This window comes from Mobula hypostoma, chromosome 9, assembly GCF_963921235.1.
Source record: "Mobula hypostoma chromosome 9, sMobHyp1.1, whole genome shotgun sequence".
Taxonomy (NCBI): domain Eukaryota; kingdom Metazoa; phylum Chordata; class Chondrichthyes; order Myliobatiformes; family Myliobatidae; genus Mobula; species Mobula hypostoma.
The window spans coordinates 62,827,599-62,854,235 of NC_086105.1; the positions used below are offsets into that span (position 1 = coordinate 62,827,599).

General features: G+C 41.5%; 1 protein-coding gene across 1 annotated transcript in view; it reads left to right on the plus strand.

Moving 5' to 3' along the window:
* LOC134351768 (thioredoxin reductase 1, cytoplasmic-like) overlaps nt 1-26,292 on the plus strand; it is a 58,040-nt gene extending 31,748 nt beyond the window's left edge. The window contains exons 5-14 of the mRNA XM_063058406.1: nt 1,580-1,722; nt 2,631-2,746; nt 5,278-5,503; nt 7,653-7,745; nt 8,314-8,390; nt 17,700-17,856; nt 19,290-19,397; nt 20,411-20,506; nt 21,975-22,109; nt 24,591-26,292. Coding sequence (XP_062914476.1) covers nt 1,580-1,722; nt 2,631-2,746; nt 5,278-5,503; nt 7,653-7,745; nt 8,314-8,390; nt 17,700-17,856; nt 19,290-19,397; nt 20,411-20,506; nt 21,975-22,109; nt 24,591-24,653 — 1,214 coding nt within the window. The 3' untranslated portion in view covers nt 24,654-26,292. The remainder of the gene's footprint in view (nt 1-1,579; nt 1,723-2,630; nt 2,747-5,277; nt 5,504-7,652; nt 7,746-8,313; nt 8,391-17,699; nt 17,857-19,289; nt 19,398-20,410; nt 20,507-21,974; nt 22,110-24,590) is intronic.
* The last annotated feature ends 345 nt before the right edge of the window (nt 26,293-26,637 follow it).

Consider the following 26,637-nt stretch of genomic DNA (forward strand, 5'->3'; position numbering starts at 1 on the left):
AGAATAATAACCATAACAGAATCAAATGAAAGACTGCTTGGGCATTCAACCAGTGTGCAAAAGACAACAAACTATGCAAATACAAAAAGAAGAAATAGTAATAAATAAATAAGCAATAAATATCGAGAACATGAAATGAAGAGTCCTTGAGGGTGAGCCCATATGTTGTGGGAACATTTCAGTGATGGCACAAATGAAGTTATCCCCTGTGGTCAGAAGCCTGATAGTTGAGGGCTAATAACTGTTCCTGAATCTTGTGTGAGTCCTGAGGCTCCTGGACCTCCTCACTGATGACAGCTGCATGAAGAGAGCAAGGCCTGGGTAGTGGGGATCCCTGACAATGGATGCTGCTTTCCTGCATCAAAACTCCATGCAGATGTGTTCAATGGTGGGGGAGGGCTTTACCCATAATGGACTGGGCCATATTTACTACTTTTTGTAGGATTTTCCATTCAAGGGCATTGGTGTTTGCATACCAGGCTGTGTTGCAGCCAGTCAATATACTCCCCACCACACATCTGTTGAAGTTTGTCAAAGTTTTAGATGTCATGCTGAATCTTTGCAAACTCCTAAGGAAGTAGAGGTACTGTTGTGCGTTCTTGGTAATTGCACTTTGAAATGGTAACCCCAAGGATTTAAAGGCATTCTCTACCTCTGATGAGGACTGGTTTATAGACCGCTGGTTTCCTCCTCCTGAAGTCAATAATCAGCTCCTTGATCTTGTTGACATTGAGTAAGAGGTTATTGTTGTGGCACCACTTAGCCAGATTTTCAGTCTCCCTCCTAGATACTGATTGATCACCACCTCTGATGTGGTGACACCAAGCGTGGACTAACCCGAGTTTTATAGAGCTACAGCATTACCTTGTGACTCTTGAACTCAATACCCTGACTAATGAAGGCCATCACACCATACGGCTTCTTAACCACATTATCAACTTGTGTGGTAGGTTTTTAGGGATCTACGGACGCGAACCCCAAAATCCCCCTGTTCCTCCACACTGCTAGAATCCTGCATTAACCCTGTATTCTGCCTTCAAACTCAACTTTCCAAAGTGAACCCTGAGCTGGTATAGAATGGAAGCTTTAGAGATGCTGCAGAGGAGAATTACCAGGAAGCTGCCTGGGTCAGAGGGAATGTCTTATGAGGATTGGCTGAGCGAGCTTTGGAGCAAGGGAGGATGAGAGGTGATTTGATAAGGGCACAGATCGAGTGGGCAGCCAGAGACTCTTTCCCAGGGCAAAAATGGCAAATACGAGGAGGCATAACTTTAAGGTGTTTGGAGGAAAGTATAGGGGAGAGGGAATGTCAGCGGTAAGTTTTTTTACACGTGGGTGCGTGGAACGTGCTGCAGAGGCAGATACACTGGGGACATCTATGAGTCTAAGGTAGGCATATGGATGAAAGAAAAACAGGCTATGTAGTCTGAATGGCCTAATTCTGCTCCTAAGACTTATGGAACAGTTAGATTGCTCTTGGAATATGTTAAAAAGTATTAAAGTAGTTGCCACCTTGTACAGATGAATTTCATGACTAAATAGGATTCCATCTACCAAATAACTTTTCTTTTCTCTGCAGTCCACCATGACTGGGCAACTCTGAGAGAAGCGATTCAGAATTACATAGGCTCTCTAAACTGGGGCTACAGAATTTCCTTGAGGGAGAATGCTGTTACATACGCAAATGCTTATGGAGAATTTGTGGGACCTCACAAGATCAAGGTAATGGCTCCACCAACAAGTTGCATCAGGCACAAAGGAAATTGGCCGGACATTTGGATATGAGCACTGTCTCAAACACATCAACTTTCTCCACATTAGGCATCTCACGTGTGTCATTATCAATGGTTTATTACTGCTTTTAGCATTTCTCAAACGTGGTGAGCTCCATGTTCTTACCTGCTTACGGGATGTGCATGCTTTTAGCAATTTTGGCATGTTGTAGATACTTAGTTGTCCCCTGGATCAGAAGATAGGAGTACAAGCTGGCAGGTAATAGGTGAGGCAAGGTGAGGGGGAAAGTGAGTAATTGGTGGAGGCGGCGGGGTGAATGAAGTGAGAATCTGGGAGGTGACAAGTGGAAAAGATAAAGGGTTGCAGAAAAAGGAATCTGATAGGAGAGGAGGGTGGACCATGAGGAAAAGGGGAAGGTGGAAGGGCACCAGAGGGAGGTGATGGGCAGGTGAGGAGAAGAGGAGGTTTAAGAGGGAAGCCTGAGTGGGATATGAAAAAAAGAGGGAAGGGGAGGAGGCGAAATTATCAGAATATTATCTAGGCTGACACTTGGCAGTGCAGAATGTAGCCTACAATAATAATGATGCCACTTTTCAGTTGAAGTTTTTAATTGAAAGCTTCTCTACCATCCAGTAGAAATTCCAACAATACCAATTTTAAAAGAGCAGGTTGAAAGAACAGTCACTCAACGTCACAATTGAGTTATCTAAGCATTATATTGTTGTTTCCGGGACCTTGCTATGCATGCCATCGCAGTGTAGAAGATGTAACAACTAGTGATTGCATTTCAAACATGGCTCTAGTGGTGAAGTGAATTGGGGTGTCAAAAAAGGTTCTTTGGCAGAATCTCCAGAGTTGAATTAGTCTTCATCAATCATATTCCTCTTTGTTTTCAGGCAAAAGATAAGAAAGGAAAAGAAACATTTTACACTGCTGAGACCTTTATCCTAGCCACGGGCGAGAGACCTCGGTACCTGGGTGCTGAGGGTGATAAGGAATATTGCATCACCAGGTACTCATTAGATTTTATTTTGTTCCGAGTATTGGGAGATTTCTTCTGAGATTGGGAGCCAAGAAGAATGTTTGGGGATTCTCCACATACTTCCAAAAAACCCAGTTCATCTTCAAAATGAGTGTGTGGTGTTGACATAGATTGTTTGGTGTGGGAAGATTGTGGCTGAGCGTGGAAGTAGTCCCCCACTCCAACAAAAGCCTTTGATATCAGAAGGAGCCCAGGATGTATCCCGGGCAAAGCGATTAAAGTAAAACATGGCTAGAAATATTTGAGTCTGCTGGTATCTGTGGAATGGACTGTCTTGTCAGCGTTCACATTGCAGATCAACAGCCTTGCAGGGGCTGGAGAGTAATGAGTGTTTGATGGCTGTAGGCACGTAGTCGCTGGCGGCTAGAAGAACTAGGAGGGATCTCATTGAAACCTAGTGAATGTTGAAAGGCGTTGATGGACTGGATGAGGAGAGAATGTTTCCTTCAGTGGGGAAGTCTAGAACTGAAGATTACAGCCTCATAGTATAAGGACATCCCTTTAGAGCAGATATGAGGAGGAATTTCTTTAGCCAGAGGGTGGTGAGTCTGTGAAATTCTTGCCACATGTAACTCTAGAGGCCAAATCATTGGGTATATTTAAAGAGGAGGTTTATAGGCTCTTGGTTAGTAAGAGCATCAAAGGTAATGGGGAGAAAGCAGGAGAATGGGGTTGAGAGGGATAATAAATCAGGCATGATTGAATATTTGACTCTGGGCCAAATGCTCCTATGTTTTATTGGGGGGAGGAGGGTAGAAGTATTTTGTTTTGCTTCATGGAATTCTGACCTAACCTTGGATCCAGTCGATAACTGGTTTAATTCGCACATGTAGAACACTATTGGGCTGGTGGACATGATTTTAAAGGCCGTACGCTCCCAGACAGATATGGTGCCCATTATCTTCCCATTCTGCCTCTTGAATATTTTGAACAAATGCTTCCAAATCAGCAAAACATTTATGGCCCCAGTTGTCGTCTTAACACTAAGAATGGTTCAGAAATTTGATCCATAATACCATTTCCAAAAATGTGTTGTGACTAAAATCTTTTAAGATTTAGCAAAACTGATCCACTCCATATCATCTTCAAGCCCTTTGCGAGCTGATAGGATCTAATTATTGCAGCTTCCCACTTTTCTGCACTTTGTAGTTACACCATACCTCCCCTTCAAGTCAGGACTGGGAGAGAGAAATGCTTTGCTTCTTAGTGATTGGGGGGGGGTGTCCAATGGGTGGGTGAAAGACAATTCCTCTCCTAGGGTAAAATAAGGGGGTAATTAGGATAAACTTTGTGCAAGTTGTGTAGGGTGATACAGTAGTGTAGTGCTTAGCATGCTGCTGTATGGCTCCAGTAAACTAGAATTGAGTTGAATATCACTGATACAGTACGCTGTGTAAGTCTTAGGCATGTACTATGGCCTGGGTGCACTGTACTGCTGCCACAGAAAACAAATTTCATGACATGTGAGTAATGATGAACCTGATTCTGATATGGGTCTCTATTGTGGACTGAGAGTGGGAGAGGGGAGGGAGCGGGGAAGCACCAGGGAGACATTCTGTAATGATCAATAGATCAAATGACCTTGCATGGTGTCTCTCGGAAACCCCCCACCCCGGCACTCCTTCTCTGCCAACTGTCCCAAACCCCTCCCACTGCGCTCCACCCTTGCCATTCCTAAGATCCTTTGCTCCCGCTGCCAGATTTACAAACTTTCTGTCTGCTCCACGTTGGCAAATGCAGTGCTGTGCAAAAATCTTAGGCTCCCTAGCTATACACGTGCCTAAGACTTTCACCCAGTACTGTACATGTTGTAAAATTTGCTTTGTGGCAGCAGTGTAGTGCAGTAGATTTAAAAAATCTATAAATTACAATAAGAACAATATTTAAAAATTTAATTAAATAATGCAAAATGAGCACAAAAATAGTGAGATAGTGTTTGTGAGTTCATTGTCCATTCGGAAATCTGATGGCAGGGGGGATGAAACTGTTCTTGAGGTGTTGAGTGTGTGTCTTCTGGTTCCCGTACATCCTCCCTGAAGGTGGTAATGAGAAGAAGGAATGTCCTGGGTGATGGGGGCCCCTCATGATGGATGTTGCTTTTTGTCCTCAGTGCTGGAGAGGCCAGTACTCATGATGGAGCTGACCAAGTTCACAACTTTCTGCATCTTTTTCCAATTCTGGATGCTGATGCAGCCAGTTAGAATGCTCTCCACGGTACATCTGTTGAAATTTGCTGAACTCTTTGGTGACATACTAAATCGCCCCAAGCTTGTAACGAAATATAGCTGCTAACGTGCCTTCTTCAGAGTAACAGTTTGCATGGACAAGATGTGCCAAAGGGCCTGTTTGCATGCTGTAGTGATGTATGACAAATCCCATTTGTGACTGCACTTCATATATAGCAGGCGGTAAAGCACTATTATTTTTTTGAGGTTTTTGAAGAATGCTGTTCAAGAGCAAGGCATGTAACCTGAAGTTTAATATTTTCTTCCTGATTGTAGCGATGACCTGTTCTCTTTACCCTACTGTCCTGGAAAGACTCTAGTGGTCGGAGCTTCCTACGTCGCACTGGAGTGTGCGGGGTTTCTCGCGGGACTTGGGCTGGATGTGACGGTGATGGTTCGCTCCATCCTGCTGCGCGGATTTGATCAGCAGATGGCAGATCTGATTGGGGACTACATGGAGTCCCATGAAATCAAATTCATTCGTCAGTTTGTACCATTTAAGGTGAGTATTACTCTGCGGGATGGGTGTATGGGCTTCTAGAGCATCAAGTCATTGTATCTCCATGTTTCAAAAAAGAAATGAGCCCTGTTACCCCAATTCATCCATAGTGACCATGCCACATACTTGATCTAGTCCCAGCAACACTCACAAACACGCTGGAGGAACTCAGCAGGTCGGGCAGCATCCGTGGAAACAATCAGTTAATGTTTCGGGCTGGAACCCTTCGTCAGGACTGTAGAGGGAGGGGGCAGGGGCCCTATAAGGAAGGTGGGGGGAGGGTGGGAAGGAGAAGGCTGGTAGGTTCCAGGTGAAAAATCAGTAAGGGGAAAGATAAAGGGGTGGGGGAGAGAAAGCAGGGAGGTGATAGGCGGGAAAGGAGAAGAAGGAATAGGGGAAAACACAATGGGTAGTAGAAGGAGGCGGAACCATGAGGGAGGTGATAGGGAACTGGGGGAGGGGGTAGAGTGAAATAGGGATAGGGAAGGATGATCTAGTCCCAATTGCCTGGGTCTGGCCATATCCCTTCAACCTTTCCTATTCATGTACCTGTCCTAATGTCTTTTCAATGTTGTAATAGTACCCTCCTTTAGCACTTCCTCTGGCAGCTCATTCCATACACACATCACATCTAGTGGTGCTTGGGGAGAACTTGCCCTGCAGGTCTCCTTTAAATCTTTCTCCTTTCGCCTTGTACCTTCTCGTTTTTGACTCTCCTACCCCGAGTGGCGGCGGGGTGGAGATGCGTTTCCAAAAAAGGTGTAAGGTGCTCCTTCCCTCTGCTAGCCTGCAGGTCACCCTTGGGCAAGGTGTAGCATCTGCTTAAACCGCCCCTCCCCCCCCATCCCGATCAGGGTCATGCAAAGCCATGGGAACAGGTGGTGGATGGTCATCTGAGCAGCTGGTGCATATCTCAAGTCTTGGTTATGTGACCACTGACGCCAGGCAGACAATCTCTGAAGTAGTGTTGATAATAGCTGGGGTCACCCATCTTGTAAAGACACTGCCCAGAAGAAGGCAATGGCAAAACACTTCCGTAGAAAAAATTACTCTGAATAATTATGGTCGCGAGACTACGATCACCTACGTCATACAACAGAGCACATAATGATGATGGTGACCCTGGGAAGAAGACTGCCCATTAACCTTGTGCCTCTCATGGTTTTATATTCATCTATAAAGTGACCTCTCGGCCTCCTCCACTGCAGAGAAAACAGACCCTCCAGTCCTGGTTCTGTGCTCAATACTTCAGGGGTAGGTTTCTGACACAAACGGCCTTTGCAAGTTTTAATGAAGATTAGCCTCGTTTGTCAAGTTTTACATTGAAACATAGAATGGAATGCATCGTTTGCATCAACAACCAACACAGTCAGGGTACATGCTGGGGGCAGCCCGCAAGCATTGTCATACTTCCAGCACCAACATAGCACACCCACAACATACTCACCCTAGCTATATGCGGCTTTGGACTGTGGGAGGAAATGGAAGCACCTGGAGGAAACCCATGCAGTCGGTGGGGGCGGGGGGGGGGGGAGTACAAACTCCTTACAGACAGCAGTGGGAATTGAACCCAGCTCGCTGGAGCTGTGAAGTGATACACTACCTGTTACGCTGCTCTACCTGGACCCATTCCTGTACTGTAGTGTTCAGTGACTCTATAACTTGCGCAGGTTTTGTGCAGGGGGTGGGCAACGGGATACGCAGTAGAGAACTGACTGGCATTCCTTCACCCCAACTGTGTAGGACACCCCGAGGTGCCGGCAACTTGTTCCACACTCGCATCACCCTCTTGAGTGAAGTAGTTGCCCCCCCCCCCCAGATTCTCCTTAAATATTTCACCTTTCACCCTTAACCTGTGACCTCTAGTTCTAGTCTCACCCAACCTGGGGGGAAAACACCTGCATGCATTCACCCTATCTATACCCCTCGTAATTATGTTTATCTCTATAAAGTCTCCCCTCATTCTCCTGCACTCCAGGGAATAAAGTCCCGGGTTGTTCACCCTCTCCCTGTAACCCAGCTCCTCAGGTCCTTCAGCTTGGTGCAGTCTGCTGGAGACTGTACCAGAACCTAACGACCAGCAAAATGACTGCAACTCCTCTTGCGGTATAACAGTATTCGTTGAACTAATACTTCTCTCCTCTGTTTATAGATTGAAGAACTTGAAGCAGGGACACCAGGGAAGTTGAAAGTAACTGCTCGATCTACAGTCAACTCGGAAACCATTGAAGGGGAATATAACACTGTAGGTGACAAAGAGTGTAGACCCAGTCAGACCTGTGCTGGGGGGTGGGGGGGCAGTTTAAGGATATGTGCTTGGCTGTGAGCCTTTTTACCTGTTAAAATGACATGAAAGGAGTTGCTGCTAGAGTGTTAACAGGAATAGACTGTACACCTCGTTTACCTGCTATGTTGTTAAGTCAAAGCAAAATTTATTATCAAGTTATATACACATCTTGAGGTTCATTTTCTTGCAAGCATTTACAAGAAAATAACGAAATGCAGTGGAATTTACAAAGAAAATTATACATAAAGGCTGATTAATGACCAATATGCAAAAGTAGATAAATTGTGCAAATAAATAAAACACTGAGAACACGAAGAGTCCTTGAAAGTGACTCAGTTGGGAGTTTGTAGTGAGTTATCCCTGCTGGTTCAGGAGCCTGATGGCTATAGGATAATGACTTTCCTGAACCCGGTGGTGTGAGGCTCTTGTACCTCCTGCTCAAGGTGAAGAACTTTGCAGACAACAAGTCACTGGAAAATGTTGCTTATTAAGGAACGCTCTGAGAAAGCTTGTTTTGTTTTCACAGGTATTGCTGGCGGTCGGGAGGGACGCCTGCACCAAAAATATCGGCTTGGACAAAGTGGGAGTAAAAGTCAATGAAAAGTAAGCAAATGGTGTCGCTTTACTGCAAGCAGCAAAAAGCCTGTGTGTAAATCAAATGATGCAGCAAATTCTGTTGGGCAGCATCTATAGTGAAGGTGTACTCTGTTGCTTTATCAGCTTAGCTTGTTTTTAATAACCTTACAAACTTGCTTATCTTTTAATTCAGTTCCCCTTTCTACTTTGCCATGTTAATGGTCACATTTACTGGAATATCTTTCTCCAGCACAGCCCCATTCTCAGCCGGCCCACCCAGACAGCTAAAGGAAGGAATGTAGAAATACAAGGTGGCATTCAACCTCTCCTGACCTTTGCTTAGGGTTAAAGCTCCTTTTTACATCTGGGCTCCAAATCCTAAATGCTTGCTATCAGTCTTTCTTGTTCCAATTGACTATCTGATCCACTTCTACAGCTTCTTGGGACAATTCCAGCTTCTGACAGCATGAACATTGATTTCTCTAACTTCTTCTCCCCTCCCCCTTCCACATTCTTGCTCAACTCTTGCCCCTTCATATTAAACCTGATTCTGATTCTTTTCACTTGCCCATCACCACTCTCTGGTGTCCTTCCTTCCTCCTTCCCTTTCTCCCATGGTCCACTCTCCTCTCCTATCAGATTCCTTCTTCAGCTCTTTAGGATCTCCACCTGTCACCTCCCAGCTTCTCACTTCTTCTCCCCACCCCCCCCCATTCCCCACCCTCCCCCCTCACCTGGTCTCACCTGCCAGCTTGTACTCCTTCCTCTTTCCCCCCTCCCACCTTCTTATTCGGGCTTAGCCCTCTTCCTTTCCAGTCTCGATAAAGGGTCTCGGCCTAAAGCATCAACTGTTTATCACCCTCTGTAAATACTGCGTGGCCTGCTGAGTTCCTCCAGCATTTTGTGTGCTGCTTCAGATTTCCAATCTAATCTTTCTTTGCTCCCCCATTCCTATCACCTCAAAGGAAAGTAAAATGTGATAACCTGTAATTTGATGATTAGACTTCCTGTTTACAAGGTAGGAGTATAAGAGGATGTGGATAATGGCACTGGTTTATTATTGTTGCATGCACCAAGATGGTGGGGAGAAACTCTGTGTGTGCCATCCAGTCAGATCATGTCTTGCAGGATGCAGAACATCGGGTTGCTGTTAGAAAGAATGAACAGATAAAGTACAAGGGCTGATTGGCATTGGGAGATCCAGAATTCAACTTCGGCCTGTGATGAGTCTGATCAAGAGTTTGCTCAGAGCTGGGTAGAAATTGTCCTTCAGCTTTGTGATGCACACTCTCGAGCTTCTGCATGATGAAAGAATCACGAGAGTGATTGACTTGGGTGAGCGGGGCCCTTGGATGCCTTCACAATGCAGTGGGGAGTGCAGTCAGAGTTACGGGAGGGGAGGCTGGGGCTATTTTAAAACTGGGAGCAAGAAGAGAGGCTTCCAGTGATCACCAGTGTTCCAAACTGCTTTAAATTCAGTGAAAAGCTTTTGATGCATTGTCACTGATCTAGGAAATGAAGGAGTCAAGTTGTGCTCAGTATGATGAGCAAATGATAAGATAAATATTGATTTTTAATTTTACATTTAAACTCCATGCATTTTGGGTCATTTTATGACCAGCCAAGAAGTATTTCCTTTAGCATACCCATTAAAAAAATTTGTAAACGTGTAACTAAAAGTTCAAAATGAATTTATTATCAAAGTACATATACGTCACCATATACAACCCTGAGATTCATTTTCTTGCAGACATACTCAATAAAACCCATAATACAATGATAACCATAACGGAATCGGTGAGAGACTGTACAGACCTGAGCATTCAACCAGTGTGCAAAAAACAACAAACCGTGCAACTACAAAAAGGAAGGAATAATAATAAATATAGAAACAATAGATATTGAGAACATGGTGACCCTTGAAGAGTCCTCGGACGTGAGTCCGTAGATTGTGGGAGCGTTTCAGTGACGGGGCAAGTGAAGTTATCCCCTTTGGTTTAAGAGCCAGATGGTTGAGGGGTACTAACTGTTCCTGTACCTGGTGGTGTGGGTTCTGAGATTCCTGTACATCCTTCCTGATGGCAGCAGTGAGAAGAGAGCACGACCCTGGGGGGTGGGGGTCCCTGATGATCGATGCTGCTTTCCTCTGTTACAGCGTTTCAGGTAGATGTGCTCAATGGTGGGGAAGGCTTTAGCCATGATTGACTGGGCCATATCCAGTACTTTTTGTAGGATTTTCTGTTCAAGGGCATTGATATTTCCAAACCAGGCTGTGGGGGAGTCAATCACCACACTCTCCACTGTACATCTGTAGACGTTTGTCAAAACTCCCAAGGAGGTAGAAGCACTGCTCTGCTTTCTTCATAATTGCACTTGCATGCTAGGCCCAGGACAGGTTCTCTGAGGTTATAACTCTGAGGAATAATAGCACTGATGAAGTGTCACTGCTGGAGCCCAAGTTGAAGCTTAAAAGCTGCTGCATCTAAGTTACTGGAGTCCTTGTCCTAGCTCAATACAAAGGTCCAAATTTACACAAATCGCAGTCACACTTTCATTCCATCCTGGTGGCCATCCCTTTCAATTCAACGTCCCATTATCTTTTTTAATTTGAAGGAGACTTTCTTCAAGCCAAATGCTTTGCCTAGTGTGAGTGTGTACATTCTTTTGTGGATAAGCAGCATTTAGTGATAATTGCTGTGTGCACATCTTGTGAAGTTTCTCCTCGAGCTGGCCAATTTTGTTATATTCAACAAGATTGTGTTGATGATGCAACAGCTGGGTGGGGCTGTCAAATTCACTAACAAAACCAGTGAGCACTCACTCCACTTGAAGATTTTCATAGCAGTATTGACCTTGCAGTAACTTGTGGAATTTGGCCATTTTGGGCACCTTGTCTAAGAGGGGATGTGCTGGCATTGGGGATTCAGAGGAGGTTCACGAGAATGGAAGTGTTAACATATGAGGAGAGCTTAGCTCTGGGCCTGTACTTGCTTAAGTTTAGAACAATGAGGAGGGATCTTGTTGCAACCAACTGAGTATTGAAAGGACTAAATAGAGGAAACATAGAGAGGATGTGTCCAATAGTGGGGGTGTTTAGGACCAGAGGGTACAGCATCAGATTAGAAGAACAGAGATGAGGAGGAATTTCTTTAGCCAGATGATGGTGAATCTAAGGAATTAATTGAGACTTCCGGTAGAGCTCATGGAGTGAAGTCGTGCTCTTGACTCGCTCCATTACCTCTGAGTTTTTTTTTCCTATGATCGGCTATATTTAACTAACCATTAAGGCATCGACTTTTACAATAATCTGAAACAAATTGGGCTTTTTGATATTCGGATGCTTTTAAGGTCTGCTATGTCCAAGAACGGAAAAAATGGGAAAGACGGCAAACTTCCGGTTAGACGGAAAGGTACCGATCTCCCTCCGACTGAACCACCGTTGACTCTGAAAGCTATATCGGATCTAATTCAAGGGGAAATTTCAACCTCTATAACGGAGCTGATTCGTGCGGAAATTTCAATTAATTTCCAGAAAATTGCGGATTCAATCGATAAAATGCAAACATCTCTCACGGAACATCAGTTAGCTATATCTAATCTTCAAAAATCCACGCAACAAAATGAACTCAAGATGGAGAAAATTGAAGAAACAATTACTTCAATGAAGAAAAAACTGGACGTTCTGACTTTTAAAAACTCTGACTTAGAATCTAGAATGCGACGGCAGAATCTTCGAATGATTGGTGTTTGTGAAGCTGTTGAATCTGACAACCCTATAAAGTTTTTTTTCTCAACTTTTAAAAGATGCATTTCCTACCGTATTTCCTGACCAACCACCGTTATTGGATCGGGCTCACAGAGTTCCACCATATTCGTCTAAGTTAGATAAACCTCGACATGTCATTTTACGTTTTCATTACTTTCAAGACAAGGAGAAACTGCTTCGATTTGTTCGATCTAAAGGTTATATTGATTTTTTGGATCTTCAGTTCCTATTCGTGGAGGACTTCAGCAAACAGATTCGGGATCAACGGGTTCGTTACAGATCTGTGATGTCGGAACTCCACAAGATGGATTTAAAACCAGCGCTGCTTTACCCAGCGCGTTTAAGGATTCGTACACCTGACGGAGCCCTTCGTTTTTATGAATCTCCATCGGATGCCCAGAGTTATCTGGATCAATTTTCACCTTCAACATCTTAATCGTAATTTTTAATTATCTCCGTTTGATCGGAGGTTGTGAATCTGTCGGGTTTAATTTTTGGTTGCTTTATGTGGGCAGAAAACTTTATTTTTGATTAATTAATATGGTTGCCAAACTTTCTTTCTAACTGCGTCATTCCTTTCTTTTTCCTTGGGGATTCTGGGTGGTTATTCCCTCAGCATCATTTTGTGTATTTCCTTTGAGGCCTTAAATTTCGTAGTCTTTAAATGTACTTTTTTCTGTAGGTTTCCCTAACTAGTTTATATTAATAATTTTGTTTCTTTTTTTTTGGTTATCATAGAGTCTGTGGTCTGTTACGGTTTTCTTTATATTTTCTGGCTTTTTCTCTGTTTTATATCGTGTTTGTCTTAACTGTTCTACTTTTTTTATTCTTTTACTGTTTATAACTAGCTGATCTTTTTTATATTTACACTTTTTTTAGTGAGCGTCTATCGGAAGTCATGGGGGTAGTTTTAGTGCTTGCTTCTTTCTGGCAGGTCTGCTTTAGATTTAGCCTTGAGGTCATGGGGTGGGGGTGGTGGGAGGGGCTTCACGTTTTAGTTTTTTTCTTCTTGGGCTATTTACATTACTGAAGCATTGGTTGCGTTCTCCTTCCCGTTATCTCTGGTTTGTTCTGTTCCCTTTCCCGGTTCGTGGGTCAAACCTATTGTCAATCTTCTTTTTTGCGGGTTGACTTTAGGATTTATGGAGTCTATTATTAATTTTGTCTCCTGGAATACTAATGGTCTTAATCATCCTATTAAAAGGAAAAAAGTTTTTAAAGTATTCCGGAGACTTAAAGCACATGTTCTATTTTTACAAGAGACCCATGTGTGGAGGGGGGACAGACTATGTTTTTTTAAATCCTGGAAGGGACAACAGTTTCATTCGAATTCTAACGCTAAGATTCGAGGCGTCTCTATTTTTATAGACTCCTCAGTTACTTTTGTACAACATGATATTATCTCTGATCGGAATGGTAGATTTCTACTGGTTAGTGGTCTACTATTCAATAAAAAGGTAGTTTTGGTTAACGTTTATGCTCCCAATATGGACTGTCTGGAATTTTATAAATTATTATTTAATCGGTTCCTGAATTTGAATGAGTTTTCATTGATCTGGGGCAGAGATCTTAATACTTGCTTATCTCCAGTTTTGGACCGTTCGGCTCCTTTACGGACCTTACCCAATAAATCTGCAACTTTGATTAACTCATTCCTCTCTGATTTTGGCATTTTTTGCATCCTCAGGAAAAAGATTTTTCTTTTTTTTCACATGTTCACCATTCCTATTCAAGAATTGATTATTTTTTTATTGACTCTCGGCTTATCTCTTCAGTGATTAAATGTGATTATGACTCTATAACCATTTCGGATCATGCTCCACTTAAGCTTTCTATTAAAATTCAGGCCAATACACAAAATAATAGACAATGGCGTTTTAATTTGTTGCTGCTTCAGGACTCGGATTTTGTTAACTTTATGAATGAACAGATTGATCTCTTTTTTACAATCAACTACACAGAGGATATTTCTGTGAACATTCTTTGGGATACTTTTAAAGCTTGTATTCGTGGTCAGATTATCTCGTATTCTGCTTTGAGGAAGAAGTTGAAGCAGGAGGAGTTGGTAATTGTGGACAAGATTAAGGAAATTGATAAGAAATATGTTACAGCTCCCTCTGAGGAGTTGTATAAACAAAGAACTGAACTTCAAATGGAACACAGTTTATTACTTTCATCTTCGATTGTAAACCAATTAAAGAAAACAGGAAGTGAATTTTATGTACACAGTGACAAAGTTGGTAAACTGTTGGCTAACCAACTGAAGTCTAATTATACTAAATCTCAAATTAATCAGATTTATAATCAAAATGATCGACTGATATTTGATCATGCGGAGATCGATCAAACCTTCTTTGATTTTTATTCTTCCTTATATCAATCTGAGTCTTTACGAGACTCTAAATATATGAATGACTTTTTAGATAACCTAGATTTCCCTGAGATTTCACAGGATATGTCTTCTATGCTTGATACTCCCATTACTACTGATGAGATTAAGAATGTTATTTCCTCTATGAACCTGGGGAAAGCTCCTGGCCCTGATGGGTTTACCGTGGAATTTTATAAGTTTTTTGCACCTTCATTAATCCCTTGGTTCAGTAGGGTTTTGGAGGCTTCATTAAAATTTGGTAAACTTCCTGAATCCTTTTATAGAGCGTCAATCTCTCTAATATTAAAGAAGGATAAAGATCCTGCTCAATGTGCATCTTATAGACCAATATCTTTATTAAATGTTGATTCTAAATTTTTTTCTAAATTATTAGCAAACAGATTAGAAAAAGTACTCCCTTTTATTATTTCAGAAGACCAAACGGGTTTTATTAAAGGTCGTTTCTCTTTCTATAACATTCACACACTGTTAAATATTGTTTATACCCCCTCACAAAATGTTCCTGAGTGTGTTATCTCTTTAGATGCTGAAAAAGCTTTTGATAGAGTAGAATGGCCGTACTTATTTAAGATGCTTGAAATGTTTAATTTTAGCTCGAAATTTATATCCTGGATTAAACTGTTATATCATTTTCCTATGGCCTCGGTCCGTCCTAACTCTTTAAGCTCACCTTTTTTCCCTCTTTTTCGAGGTACTCAACAAGGTTGTCCTCTTAGTCCTTTATTATTTGATATTGCATTAGAACCTCTTGAAATTGCCGTTCGAGAATCTCCACATATTATTGGGATAACTCGGGGCTTAAAGTCCCATAAAATATCACTCTATGCTGATGACTTAGTTTTATATATTTCTAATCCTCAAAAATCTATCCCTGCTGCTTTAGATTTATTAGCACAATTTAGTCTTTTTTCAGGTTATAAATTAAATGTTAGTAAGAGTGAACTTTTTCCGATTAATAAACAACTTCCCTTGTATCATAACTTTCCATTTAAATTGATCAATAATTATTTCTCATATCTTGGGATTAAAATTACTTGTAAATACAAAGATTTATTTAAGACTAATTTTTTACCTTTAATTGATCATATTACTCAACTTTCATCTAAATGGTTTCCATTATATTTAACTTTGATTGGTCGTATTAATGCAGTTAAGATGTTTATTCTGCCAAAATTTATATATATATTTCAGGCATTACCGATTTTTGTTCCAAAATCTTTTTTTTGATAAAGTTGACTCTAAAATTTCTTCATTTATTTGGCAAAATGAAAACCCGAGATTGGGTAAAATACATTTACAGAAAGCCAAGCGAGATGGAGGTCTAGCGTTACCTAACTTTAGATTCTATTATTGGGCTATTAATATTCGACATATGAAATTCTGGTTACTTGACCGGGATATACTATCTATTCCTAAATGGGTAGTATTGGAATTACAATCTGTTCAGGGTTATACACTTGGCTCTATTTTAGGTTCCTCTCTTCCTTTTGATTTGAAACGCCTCAAACTGGTCTCTAACCCGATCGTTAAATATACCTTACGTATTTGGTTTCAATTCAGAAAATTTTTTGATCTCAACCAATTTGTGCTAGCGATTCCTATTTTAGGTAACATATTTTTTCCTCCCTCTTTCACGGATCGTGCGTTTCAAATTTGGAAGACTAAGGGTATTTCACGGTTTTTGGATTTATTTTTAGATGGTTCCCTTATGTCTTTTGAACAATTATCTAATAAATATAATTTACCAAGAATACATTTTTTTAGATATTTACAAGTTAGAAATTTCCTAAGTACTATACTTTCTTCCTTTCCAATGCTCCCTCCTACATATATTTTAGATTCGATAATTAACCTTAATCCATGTCAGAAAGGTGCAACGGCTATTATTTATAATATTATTATGAAACTTAGGAAAGCTCCATTTGATAAGATTAGGTCAGATTGGGAACAAGAATTGGATTCTATTATTTCCGTGGATGACTGGGGGCAGATTTACAATTAGTCAATACTTCCTCTATCTGTGCTAAACATTCCCTAATTCAATTTAAAGTTGTTTATAGAGCACATATGTCCAAAGATAAATTAGCTCGTTTTTATTCTCATATTAATCCTTTTTGTGATAGATGTCCGGGGCAGATAGCCTCTTTAACTCATATGTTTTGGTCTTGTCCTACTCTGGAAACTTTTTGGAGAGACATTTTTAATATTATCTCAAAGGTATTGAATGTAGATATCGCTCCTCATCCTATTACTGCTATCTTTGGATTACCTAAAATTTCCAGTAATCTTTCCCCTTCAGCCCGTAGAATGATTGCATTTCTTTCTTTAATAGCGAAAAGATGTATCTTACAACATTGGAAAGAGCCTAATGCTCCAACTACCTTTTTTTGGTTTTCCCAGACGATATTATGCTTAAATTTGGAGAAAATTAGAAGTAATCTTTATGATTCCTCACTTAAATTTGAACAGACCTGGAGATCTTTTATTCAATATTTTCATTTAATGTAATTTTTTTTCTCTTTTGTTCCATATTTATATTCCCTTCTTGCCTTTTTTTAAACTGTTTTTAATGGAGGTCGGGATTTGAGGACGTGATTTTAAGTTCTTTAACTCTACCTGTTTCCAAGTTAGCCCATTGCTTTACTTTTAGTTTAGTTGCACAGTGGGTTTTTTTGGGTTTTTTTTTTCCTTTTCTCTATTGATATATATAAAAATTAGTATACTATTATTTTACCATATTATTTTATGTTTAAATTGCACTGTTTGTATCAATTTTTTCTTCTGTATTAATATCTCCTGTAATTTCTAACAGTGTATTAGTGCCTTTATGGTTTACCCTTTGTATACTTATTCAATAAAAAGATTTAAAAAGAAAGGAATTAATTGCCACAGACAGCTGTGGAGGCCAAATTATAGTGTATTTAAAATGGAGGTTGATAGATTTGTGGTTAGTAAGGGTGTCAAAGGTTATGGAGAGAAGGCAGGAGAATGGGGTTGAGAGGGGAAATGAATGATGGAGTGACGGAACAGCCTCGATGCTCCCATGTCATGTGATCTATCTTCAGCTGCGCTTCATAGCCAATGCACTGAGTAGGAGAGGTCACTGCGCTAAGACGTGAGCCACTTACTGTGCAACATGTTTATTGCAAGTATCTTAAGAAGCAATTTTTTTTTTCAGGTCTGGCCGGATTCCTGTCAATGACGTTGAGCAAACAAATGTACCGTACATTTATGCCATTGGTGACATTTTGGATGGGAAGTTGCAGCTTACCCCAGTGGCCATTCAGGCTGGTCGCTTGCTAGCCAAGAGGCTCTATGGAGGATCTACTCTCAAGGTATAAATCTATAGTTTAATTACTAGCTTCCTTCCTTTGGGTGCACGAAAAAAAAAATTTCTGCCCAAAATTCTTCAGTTTAAATAACTTGGGAGTGAATGAGGAATCCATAGGTGCCCTTTTGGGTATGTAACAGCACTGTGAACTGGTTTCCTGCAATGTCTTTAGGGCCTGGTGCACCATCTTGCTGTTATTAGTATTGTGTGGCTCATCTGGCTTGAATCCGAAAGCTGTTAACCACACCGCTAAGAGCATGCTTGTGTCATACCCATCACAAACCTGGGAGCTGCCTGCATGTCTTTCAGTGATTGACTTGATTTGGAAGTAAGGTCAATGATGGACTTTAGATACAATGAAGCCAACTGGACTTTTGGTGACTATGGTATCTAATTCCCTGTTGCTAGTTGACGAGGGAAGGGTTAATTCTACTGAGAAATTTCTACAAAGCTTCCACTGTACACACTTGATTTGCATACACCACATATTTGACACATGCATTTAATATGGTCAAAGTAACAGTGCTTAAATAACTTGGTTGAGATGTTAATCTGATTAAAAGTTTCATTGATAACTGCAAAAATCAGCAAGGAATGCTCTTAAGTCTCTCTGGTTTGTTCGATCAGTATCTCACTGGTGGGATCTTCCTGTGCAGATTGTGGCCAGGTTTAACACATCACTTGAACCGTTCCTCTGTACTTGTGTGTGGTGGGGGGGGGGGGGTGAAAAATGCCGTGAAATGCAAGACCTGGAATCCTAACTGCTCATTTTTGTTTTAAAAGTGATCTTGGCTTTAGTGCTTTTAGCTATTTGGATTGTAGGTTTGGCGTTGTCTCAGGAAATTTACTACATTGTCCTTTTGGGGTTTTCCTTTGAAGCCTGCCTCCTCAGCAAAGCTTTCTTTTAGAAATACTTCACGAGCTGAGTGTCACTTTTAGCGCTATGTACATGTGGTTATTTGAGTTACTGTCGCCTTCCTGTCAGCTTGAACCAGTCAGGCCATTCACCTCTGACCTCTCTCATTAACAAAGCATTTTTGCTCACAGAACTGCCAGTCACAGGATGGTTTTTTTGCACCAATCTCTGTAAACTCTAGAGACTGTTGTGTGTGACAATCCCATGAGGTCTGCACATTCTGAGATACTGAAACCACCCCATAAGGCACCAACAATCATTCCATGGTCAAAGTCACTTAGATCACATTTCTTCCCCCATTCTGATGTCTGGTCTGAACAACAACTGAACCTCTTGACCGTGTGTGCAGTGAATTGCTGTCACGTGATTGGCTGATAGATATTTGCATTAATGTGCGGGTGTACCTAATAAAGTGGTACGTGCAGCTTTTGTTTGTTTAACAGAATTTTGAATTGCACTTAAAACCTAACCTGCGTGTTTTGGAGTTGATGTATTTTATTTTTGATCATCACACCCTACAGTGTGACTACGTGAACGTGCCCACAACTGTCTTCACTCCTCTGGAATATGGAGCCTGCGGCTTTTCAGAAGCAGCAGCTATGGAAAAGTTTGGGGAGGAGAATGTGGAGGTGAGTCAAGGTTGTGAAATTTCAATTAGCTGTGCGTGAGAACTCTTCTCGGGGGATTGTCACGTGGTTGTGGTGGAGGGGCTTGAGACGCTGACAGTAATGCTGTCTGGAGCTCGGCTCCTGGTAGGGTCACCCATGGCGGTAAGGCCAAGGGAGGGGTTCCAGACGGAGTGAGCTAACCAAGACTTTAGTGGTGGAGCTGGCGGAAGTTGACGACACATCACAACAGCAGTGATGGTGAAGAAAGACTGCAGCAGTAAAGTCACCTTGCACTCGTTGCCACCGTGGTGTCGATCTGTCCAGAGCCGTGTGGTGGGTGCCTGTGCATCTCCCTTCTCCTGTTAAAGTCACATACACAGGTGTTCTCTGCTGAGGTGATCTGTCCTAACATCCCCGATGAGGTCCTGTGGTGGCCCACATAGACAACCCCTTAGGAGAACATCATACTCAATTCCAGTGATCACACCACTGTCAGACTCTAATTACTCCGACATTAGTGGGTCATTGGTTAATTTCAGAGGCCAGTTAAGAATTGACATATTTTTGCATCTGGAGGTGCATAAAATGTGATGGGAAAAGATGTTGGATTTATTTCCATGGTACACTGTAGAAATGAATATTTGGTCTTTCGTGTTGGTCTGAATTTCATGGTCGTTATTACTACAACTGATTTTTTTAGTTCTCTGGCTAAGAAAGTAGAATCTATCTAAAACCGAATGCATTGTCTACACACATCCTCAACAGCAGGGTTCAGCTCCTGTGAATTGTTTGTAACTCAGACAGTCAGAGATGTGGCCGTGAACAGTCTTACCACATTGATGAATATACCTCCAGCTCCACAACAACTGACAAATCCATTGATCTGGTCTCCCAAATGCTGGGTTTGTATACCAGTCAGGTATCTGTAAGCTGGGGAGGACCTGCATTACTATGGCAACAAACTAGCCATTGTTATCATTGCAGTTGTTGCTTCTCATGCAGTTCCATCATTGTGATCTTTGTGCATTTTTTAGGTCTATCATAGTTACTTCTGGCCACTGGAATGGACAGTCCCATCAAGAGATAACAACAAGTGTTATGCTAAGATTGTTTGCAACAAACAAGATCAGGTATGTATTTTTGAAATGTTTAAAATTGACTTCCAAACAGCAAATGGTCCTTGATAAACACATATTTCTGCATATGCTGGAAATCCAAATTAACACACACAAAATGCTGGAGAAACTCAGCAGGTCAGGCAGCATCTATGGAAAGGAATAAGGAATCAACATTTCGGGCCAAGATCCTTCATTTAGAAAAAAAAATATTAGTAGACATTTGTCCCAGTGACTGAGAAAGGGGAGAGAGGTGTCAGAAATGGACCAAGTGAATTTAAGGGCAGGGTGGAAGTTGGAGGCAAAGTTGATGAAATTGAGGAGCTCAGCACGGGTGAATGAAGCAGCACCAATGCAGTCAGTAATGTAGCGCAGAAAGAGTTGGGGAACATTAGCAGTGAAGGCTTGGAACATGGACTGTTAGCAGTGAAAGCACAGGTATAACTAGGGCCCATGGCTACACGGTGGGTTTGGAGAGAGCGGCAGGAGCTGAAATAGAAACTGTTCACTGTGAGGACCAGTTCTGCCAGACAGAGGAGGGTGGTGGTGATCTGATTAACTTGGGGTTGTTACCACTGAATTAAGGGTTGTATCACAAAGTGCGTAACCCAGGAAACTCCCAGGTTTTGATTTAAAAAGGGGGGGGCGGCGTGGCAGCGTAGTGGTTAACGTAATGCTTTACAGCGTCAGCGATGGGGGGGAGGGGGGTGTTCAATTCCCACCACTGCCTACAGAGAGTGTGTACATTCTCCTGGGTTTTCTCTGTGAGCTCTATCACCAACCCTGGCAGTGGCTTCCACACACCCACCACCTTCTGTATCTAAAAAGAGGTTCCTTCTGACATCTTCCCGATACTTTCCTTTAAAATTATGCCTTCTTATATTGGTCATTTCCACCCTTGGAATAAGTCTCAGGCTGTCCATTCAATTTCTGCCTCTTATCATTTCATACATCTCTCTCAAGTCACCTCTCGTCCTCATTAAAACTTCAGCTTCTTTAACCTATCCTGATAGGACATGTCCTCTAATCCATGCAGCATCCAGGTAAATCTCCTCTGCACCCTCTCTAATGTTTCCACATCCTTCCTGTAATGAAGTGACCAGAACTGTCATCACTTCTCATCCCCCACTCCAAAGAGAAAAGCCCTAATGTAAATTAATGTAAAAATGCAATATTGTCTCTTTTGGTTTTTGATCATTGCTTTTTTAAATCTTTGGGTTTGGCTGATGTGTGAGAGTGACAGATTGTAATAAAAATCATCGGGGAATTCCTAAATCAACAACATTGACTGCAGGATATATGGTCCACATTGACCTACAGCTGGAAATTGTCTTACATTGTAAAGCCACTGGGTATTGGCCTGAGTAATAGGACTATAGCACAATGTTTTAAATGGTGGAGAGGGAGGTTAACGTTTTGTGGCTCTGTAATGGCTGAAGGTAAGATTGCTATGCAAGTTAAATAAACACCTTTTCTTTTTCAGAAGAGGGTAATTGGTTTCCACGTTCTGGGCCCGAATGCCGGAGAGATCACCCAGGGATTTGGCGCAGCAATGAAATGTGGAATGACTAAGGAGCAGCTGAACAGCACAATAGGGATTCATCCAGTCTGCGCTGAGGTAGCACACGTTAAATGTAATCTTCATGCAGGGGTTTAATGTACTTTTATACAGCCCCATGACCAATAAAGCAACCTGGACTACAGTGTAGTACAGTTAACCAGCGTGGTTAATAGTTAAATGCCCTAAGGCAGTTCACAGGAGGTTTCAAGCAAAAGTTTTTTGCTGAAGAGGTGTGGGTTGTGAAAGGGCCCAAAAATTCAAGTTTATTGTCATTTAACTGTATACAGCTAAATGAAACAATGTTCCTCTGGACCAAGGTGCAAAACACAGTACAGAGAGCATGTAAAGATTTAAAAAAAGATTCTGTAGGTGTACGAGTTGGCGTAAAGTGATGTATACTAGGCCGAAGTCTTAGGCACCCTAGGTTTTTATTTAAATTTTGTTTTACCGTAATAGAGTTGCAGTAATACCTGTGCTACCATGGGGCCCTGTTATTACAACGCAGAACTATTCTAGCAGTGACAATAACTTAATGGGTAGAATTTTCATCTGTCTTGTGTCCAGTGTTTAATAGACAACTGATGATTAATGGAATTATAATGCTCAAAGGATGGGTAAAAGTTGTCCCAAGTTATCCAGCATATCCTTGGGTGTGTTGGCTGTTAACGCAAATGATGCGTTTCACTACATTTTGATCTGAAATAAGGTGGTGGTGGCTAAACCCCATGTTTCTTCAAACAAGATGGACCAAACCCTGAATCAATGCCAGTTTGGAGCGCCGCTCGTCTCTGAGAATAATTTTCCCCACGATGTGTCCTCCCCATATTGTCATCGGCTTTACCATCCACTACATGAGATACAGTTTAGTGGCCTGTGGGAGGCTACCAGAGGAAATTATGAGATCACAGTGAGTAAGCTCAACCCAAGCTGCACCAGATGGTGAGATTGAACCAGGGTTGTTGGAACTGTGAGGTATTAACTGAATCACTGTGTTGCCTGGAATGGGCTGGCTATTATAATTCAAATGACTGCAAAAGGGAGCAGCTTTCTAAATCTGAAGAGTAACACTTGATATCTGCCATCTGAGGTTTGCCATGTGATGGTTACTAACTGGTTTAAACCTGAATATTTATTCCCATCTGAGTAAGCAAATGTGCAGATGCTGTTTTGAGTACATTCTTAATGATTCAGTTAACAAATTTGTATCTTGGCCACTTGAAATTGGATTTGTGCTGTGAAGTAGATCATGGTAGAAATTGTTTCAGCTCAGTATCTATGTTGGATCAATTTATTTAATCCTTTTGTAAGGAGTTTTACTTTGAAGAGCCTTTTTGATGTCTGACCAAAAAGAAACTGAAAAAGCTTTATTTTGCTTTTATCGACTATTTCCTTTTCTGAAGATCAGCTGCAAAAATAACCTATTCAAGCAATGTAGAAAATTCTGGTTGATGGTATCTTGTTAAAGGTTGTGAGATGAAGGGAGGGAGTTGGTGTCATAAAAATTTGAGGGAAACATCTAAAATAAACAACTCACTGGATTCACACAACTTTGCTGGTGCCTGTAAATTTTGCCTTTGTGTGACAATAACAATTTGTAAGTTAACAGCATTACGAGTATTAGTCTTGCTGTATCGGCTTGAATGCGGCTTCTGTTGCAGGTGTAGATGCAAGTTAGATATTTCTTTGCTTTGTATCAATGGCATAGTATTGTAAACTTGGTGATAATGTGGCACATTAGTTAAACAGTCAAGTTTGCATGTACTAGCAGTGTGACCTTGTCATAACCAATGTGTCACAAGACATTATTGCACTTCTGTTTGTCTTTAAGTTCCCCAAAGTAGCATAGACTAAAATGAGTAATCCTGAAACCAGAGTAGTTGGCAAAATTAATTGTAACTGCCTTCCAAATGTCCACGCTCCCGTTCTAGGATATTTGGTATCTACTAACACTTCAGAGAAGCCCAGTACCAAAGTCATCCCCTTCTAAAGAATTAGTTTTAAAATTAACTTTGTGGAGTTTCCAGGATGTAGTTAATCAGAAGCTGTGTAAATATGAGGGAGAAAAGATCAGTCAGTTACCCTGATGGAACTGGTGAAAGAGTGGCAGGATGTCAGGTTCAGATTTATTTATCACATGTACGTTGAAACGTTGCAGCAAAATGCATCCTTTGCATTAACAACCAGTGCAAGCTAAGGATGTGACGGGGTCAGCCTGTAAGGGGTGCCAACGTAGTATGCCCACAATGCTCGGCAAAACAACAGCAAAACATGCCCTGTCCTCCTAAATACCCACCCACCGTCATGCAGACACAGTCCTCCGACCCCAGGACAGGCTGCTTTCAGCTTCCAGTAGATTCTTGTATTCACAGACTTTGAGCTTCCCAGTGGTTGGGTTGAGTGACTTAGCTGTATGTTGGTCTGATCTATAATCTTCATTGGGAGGGCATCTCAAGTTCTTTTTGTTTCCCAATTAAAAATGGGACAGTTTTTTCTATTTTGCTTTATTAATCACTTGCAATATTTTTTGTTTTTTTTCAGGTGTTTACCACACTATCGATCACTAAAGAGTCGGGTGCAAATGCCCAGATGTCAGGCTGCTGAGGTTAAGCCCTGCTGTTGCCACAGTTGTTGTGTCGGTTCACTTCATCCCCAGCTAACACTGTCCAGTCTGAAACCTTCATTTTTGAGACACCGTCCCACGCCAACCCCTCGAAGGACTGGTGTTCACAGCCACCGCTAACACTGAAGGTTCCCTGACAGTGCGAGATGATGTTGATACCGTCAACAGCCAGTGCAATGGCAGGGCTGCTGCTCGCCTCTCGAAGCAAGCTGATGCATTGCAGAGCATCGCCCCGATGCTATCATGAAGTCGCGGCCTGGAACCCGTTTCAAGTGGAAGGCTGCGGCGGAAAACTGCAAGCACGGTTTGGCAACTCTCAGCGATTCTGGGCATGGTCTTCCAATACCATTCCAACACAGACCAAAATTTGAAGCAGGAAAACTCGTGTATTGTATTGTCTGCTGTTTGTGCGTATTCCTTTTTCGAATAATGGGATTTACTTTTTTTTTAAATCATCCTGCACATTTCAAAAATTCATTGAATTTTTGTATGAATATTTTATTATTGGGCATAATATATTTTCTCCAGTTCTGTGTTCAGAATAATGGGAGTGCATTTGGTATTTACCTCAGCTTGATCTAGTGCCAGTTTTATCTTCTCCCCCCTCCCTAATAAACAGTTAATGTGTGAAGCAAAGACGCTGTACTGATTATCACTTACTGCACACTGCAGTCAAGGCTTAATTAATCCCCAGTATTAGAAGTTCATAGATATTAATTTTGTGCACCATTTCCTAATGTTAAAAGGCACTGTCCCTCAAACATTCTTGTGATCACTGTAACCTCTGAAAACCCTGCAGTATCTTTTGCATATCACTCTCCAACGTAGAAAGAGGCCCTAATGTGACCTCCGCTGGCTTCTAGGGCACGTTGGTGATCCCCTTTTGAAGGTAGCCACAGTGCGGGTGAGTCACTCTGGGGTTTGCACCTGCTGGAGTTGGTCCATATCTAAGCTAAAGTTGTGGCAAGTCTACAGTGTCACACTGCCCAGAGTCCAGGGCACAAATGCCTCGTGTGAATGTAGTGTCAGGTCTGATTTAAAAATTCCTGTGTAAATGTAAAGCTGTTTTGTTTCATGGCTGCTTCTGTAACGTCAGCTGTACCTTAGGGTGCTGGCTTTTTAATAAAGTCCCGACAAGGCCGAGCCACTTTGTACCAATGTATCCTTTTGTACTCAGAGCCTGGGAATAGTTTCTTTGCAGAATATCCTGCCTGAAGATTTTTAGGAAAGTTATTTCAATGGAAAGCCTTGTTTGGATAATAAATGTGGTGATACACTGTACCTCACAGATCTTTCTGTTAATGGTTATTACACTTGGTGCTCAAAGCATGACGGTTCCCAATGTGATGTCCAACCTTCCCAGAAGTACACAGATCTTGTAACCCCTGTGGCAGAGTGGGGTTGGAGCACTGTAACATGTGAACCGCCGATGACTACAACTCCCAGAGGCACCATTCAGGAGGTTAAAGGATTATTACTCTTTTTTTTCAAAGACTGGTGACTAATGTACCAGTGACACAATTGTCCATCATGGTTAAGATTTGAACTTCATTGGCATTGGTTCTAAAATGAATGTAATTGACTTTGTAGAAAATTAAAACAGTTTTTGCTTGAAGAATTTGTGTTTGCTTTCATTGTATATCTTAAGTTCTACAAGTAGCACATCAGGAAGCTTCTTGGAATATGTTACAAAACTGAATTGTCCTCTTTTTAGTGTTGAGTTTGTTATCAGAATCGGGTTTATTATTGATATCATGAAAATCATTGTTTTGTGGTAGCAGTACAGTGAAATACATGAAATATACTATAAATTGCAATAAGAAATATATAAGAATTCAGTAAGTAGTGCAAAAATAGTGAGGTAATGTTAATGGGTTCAACGTCCATCCAGAAATCTGAAAGTGGAGGGGAAGAAACAGTTCCTGAAATGTTGACGTGTGTCGTAATGCTCCTGTACTGCCTCTC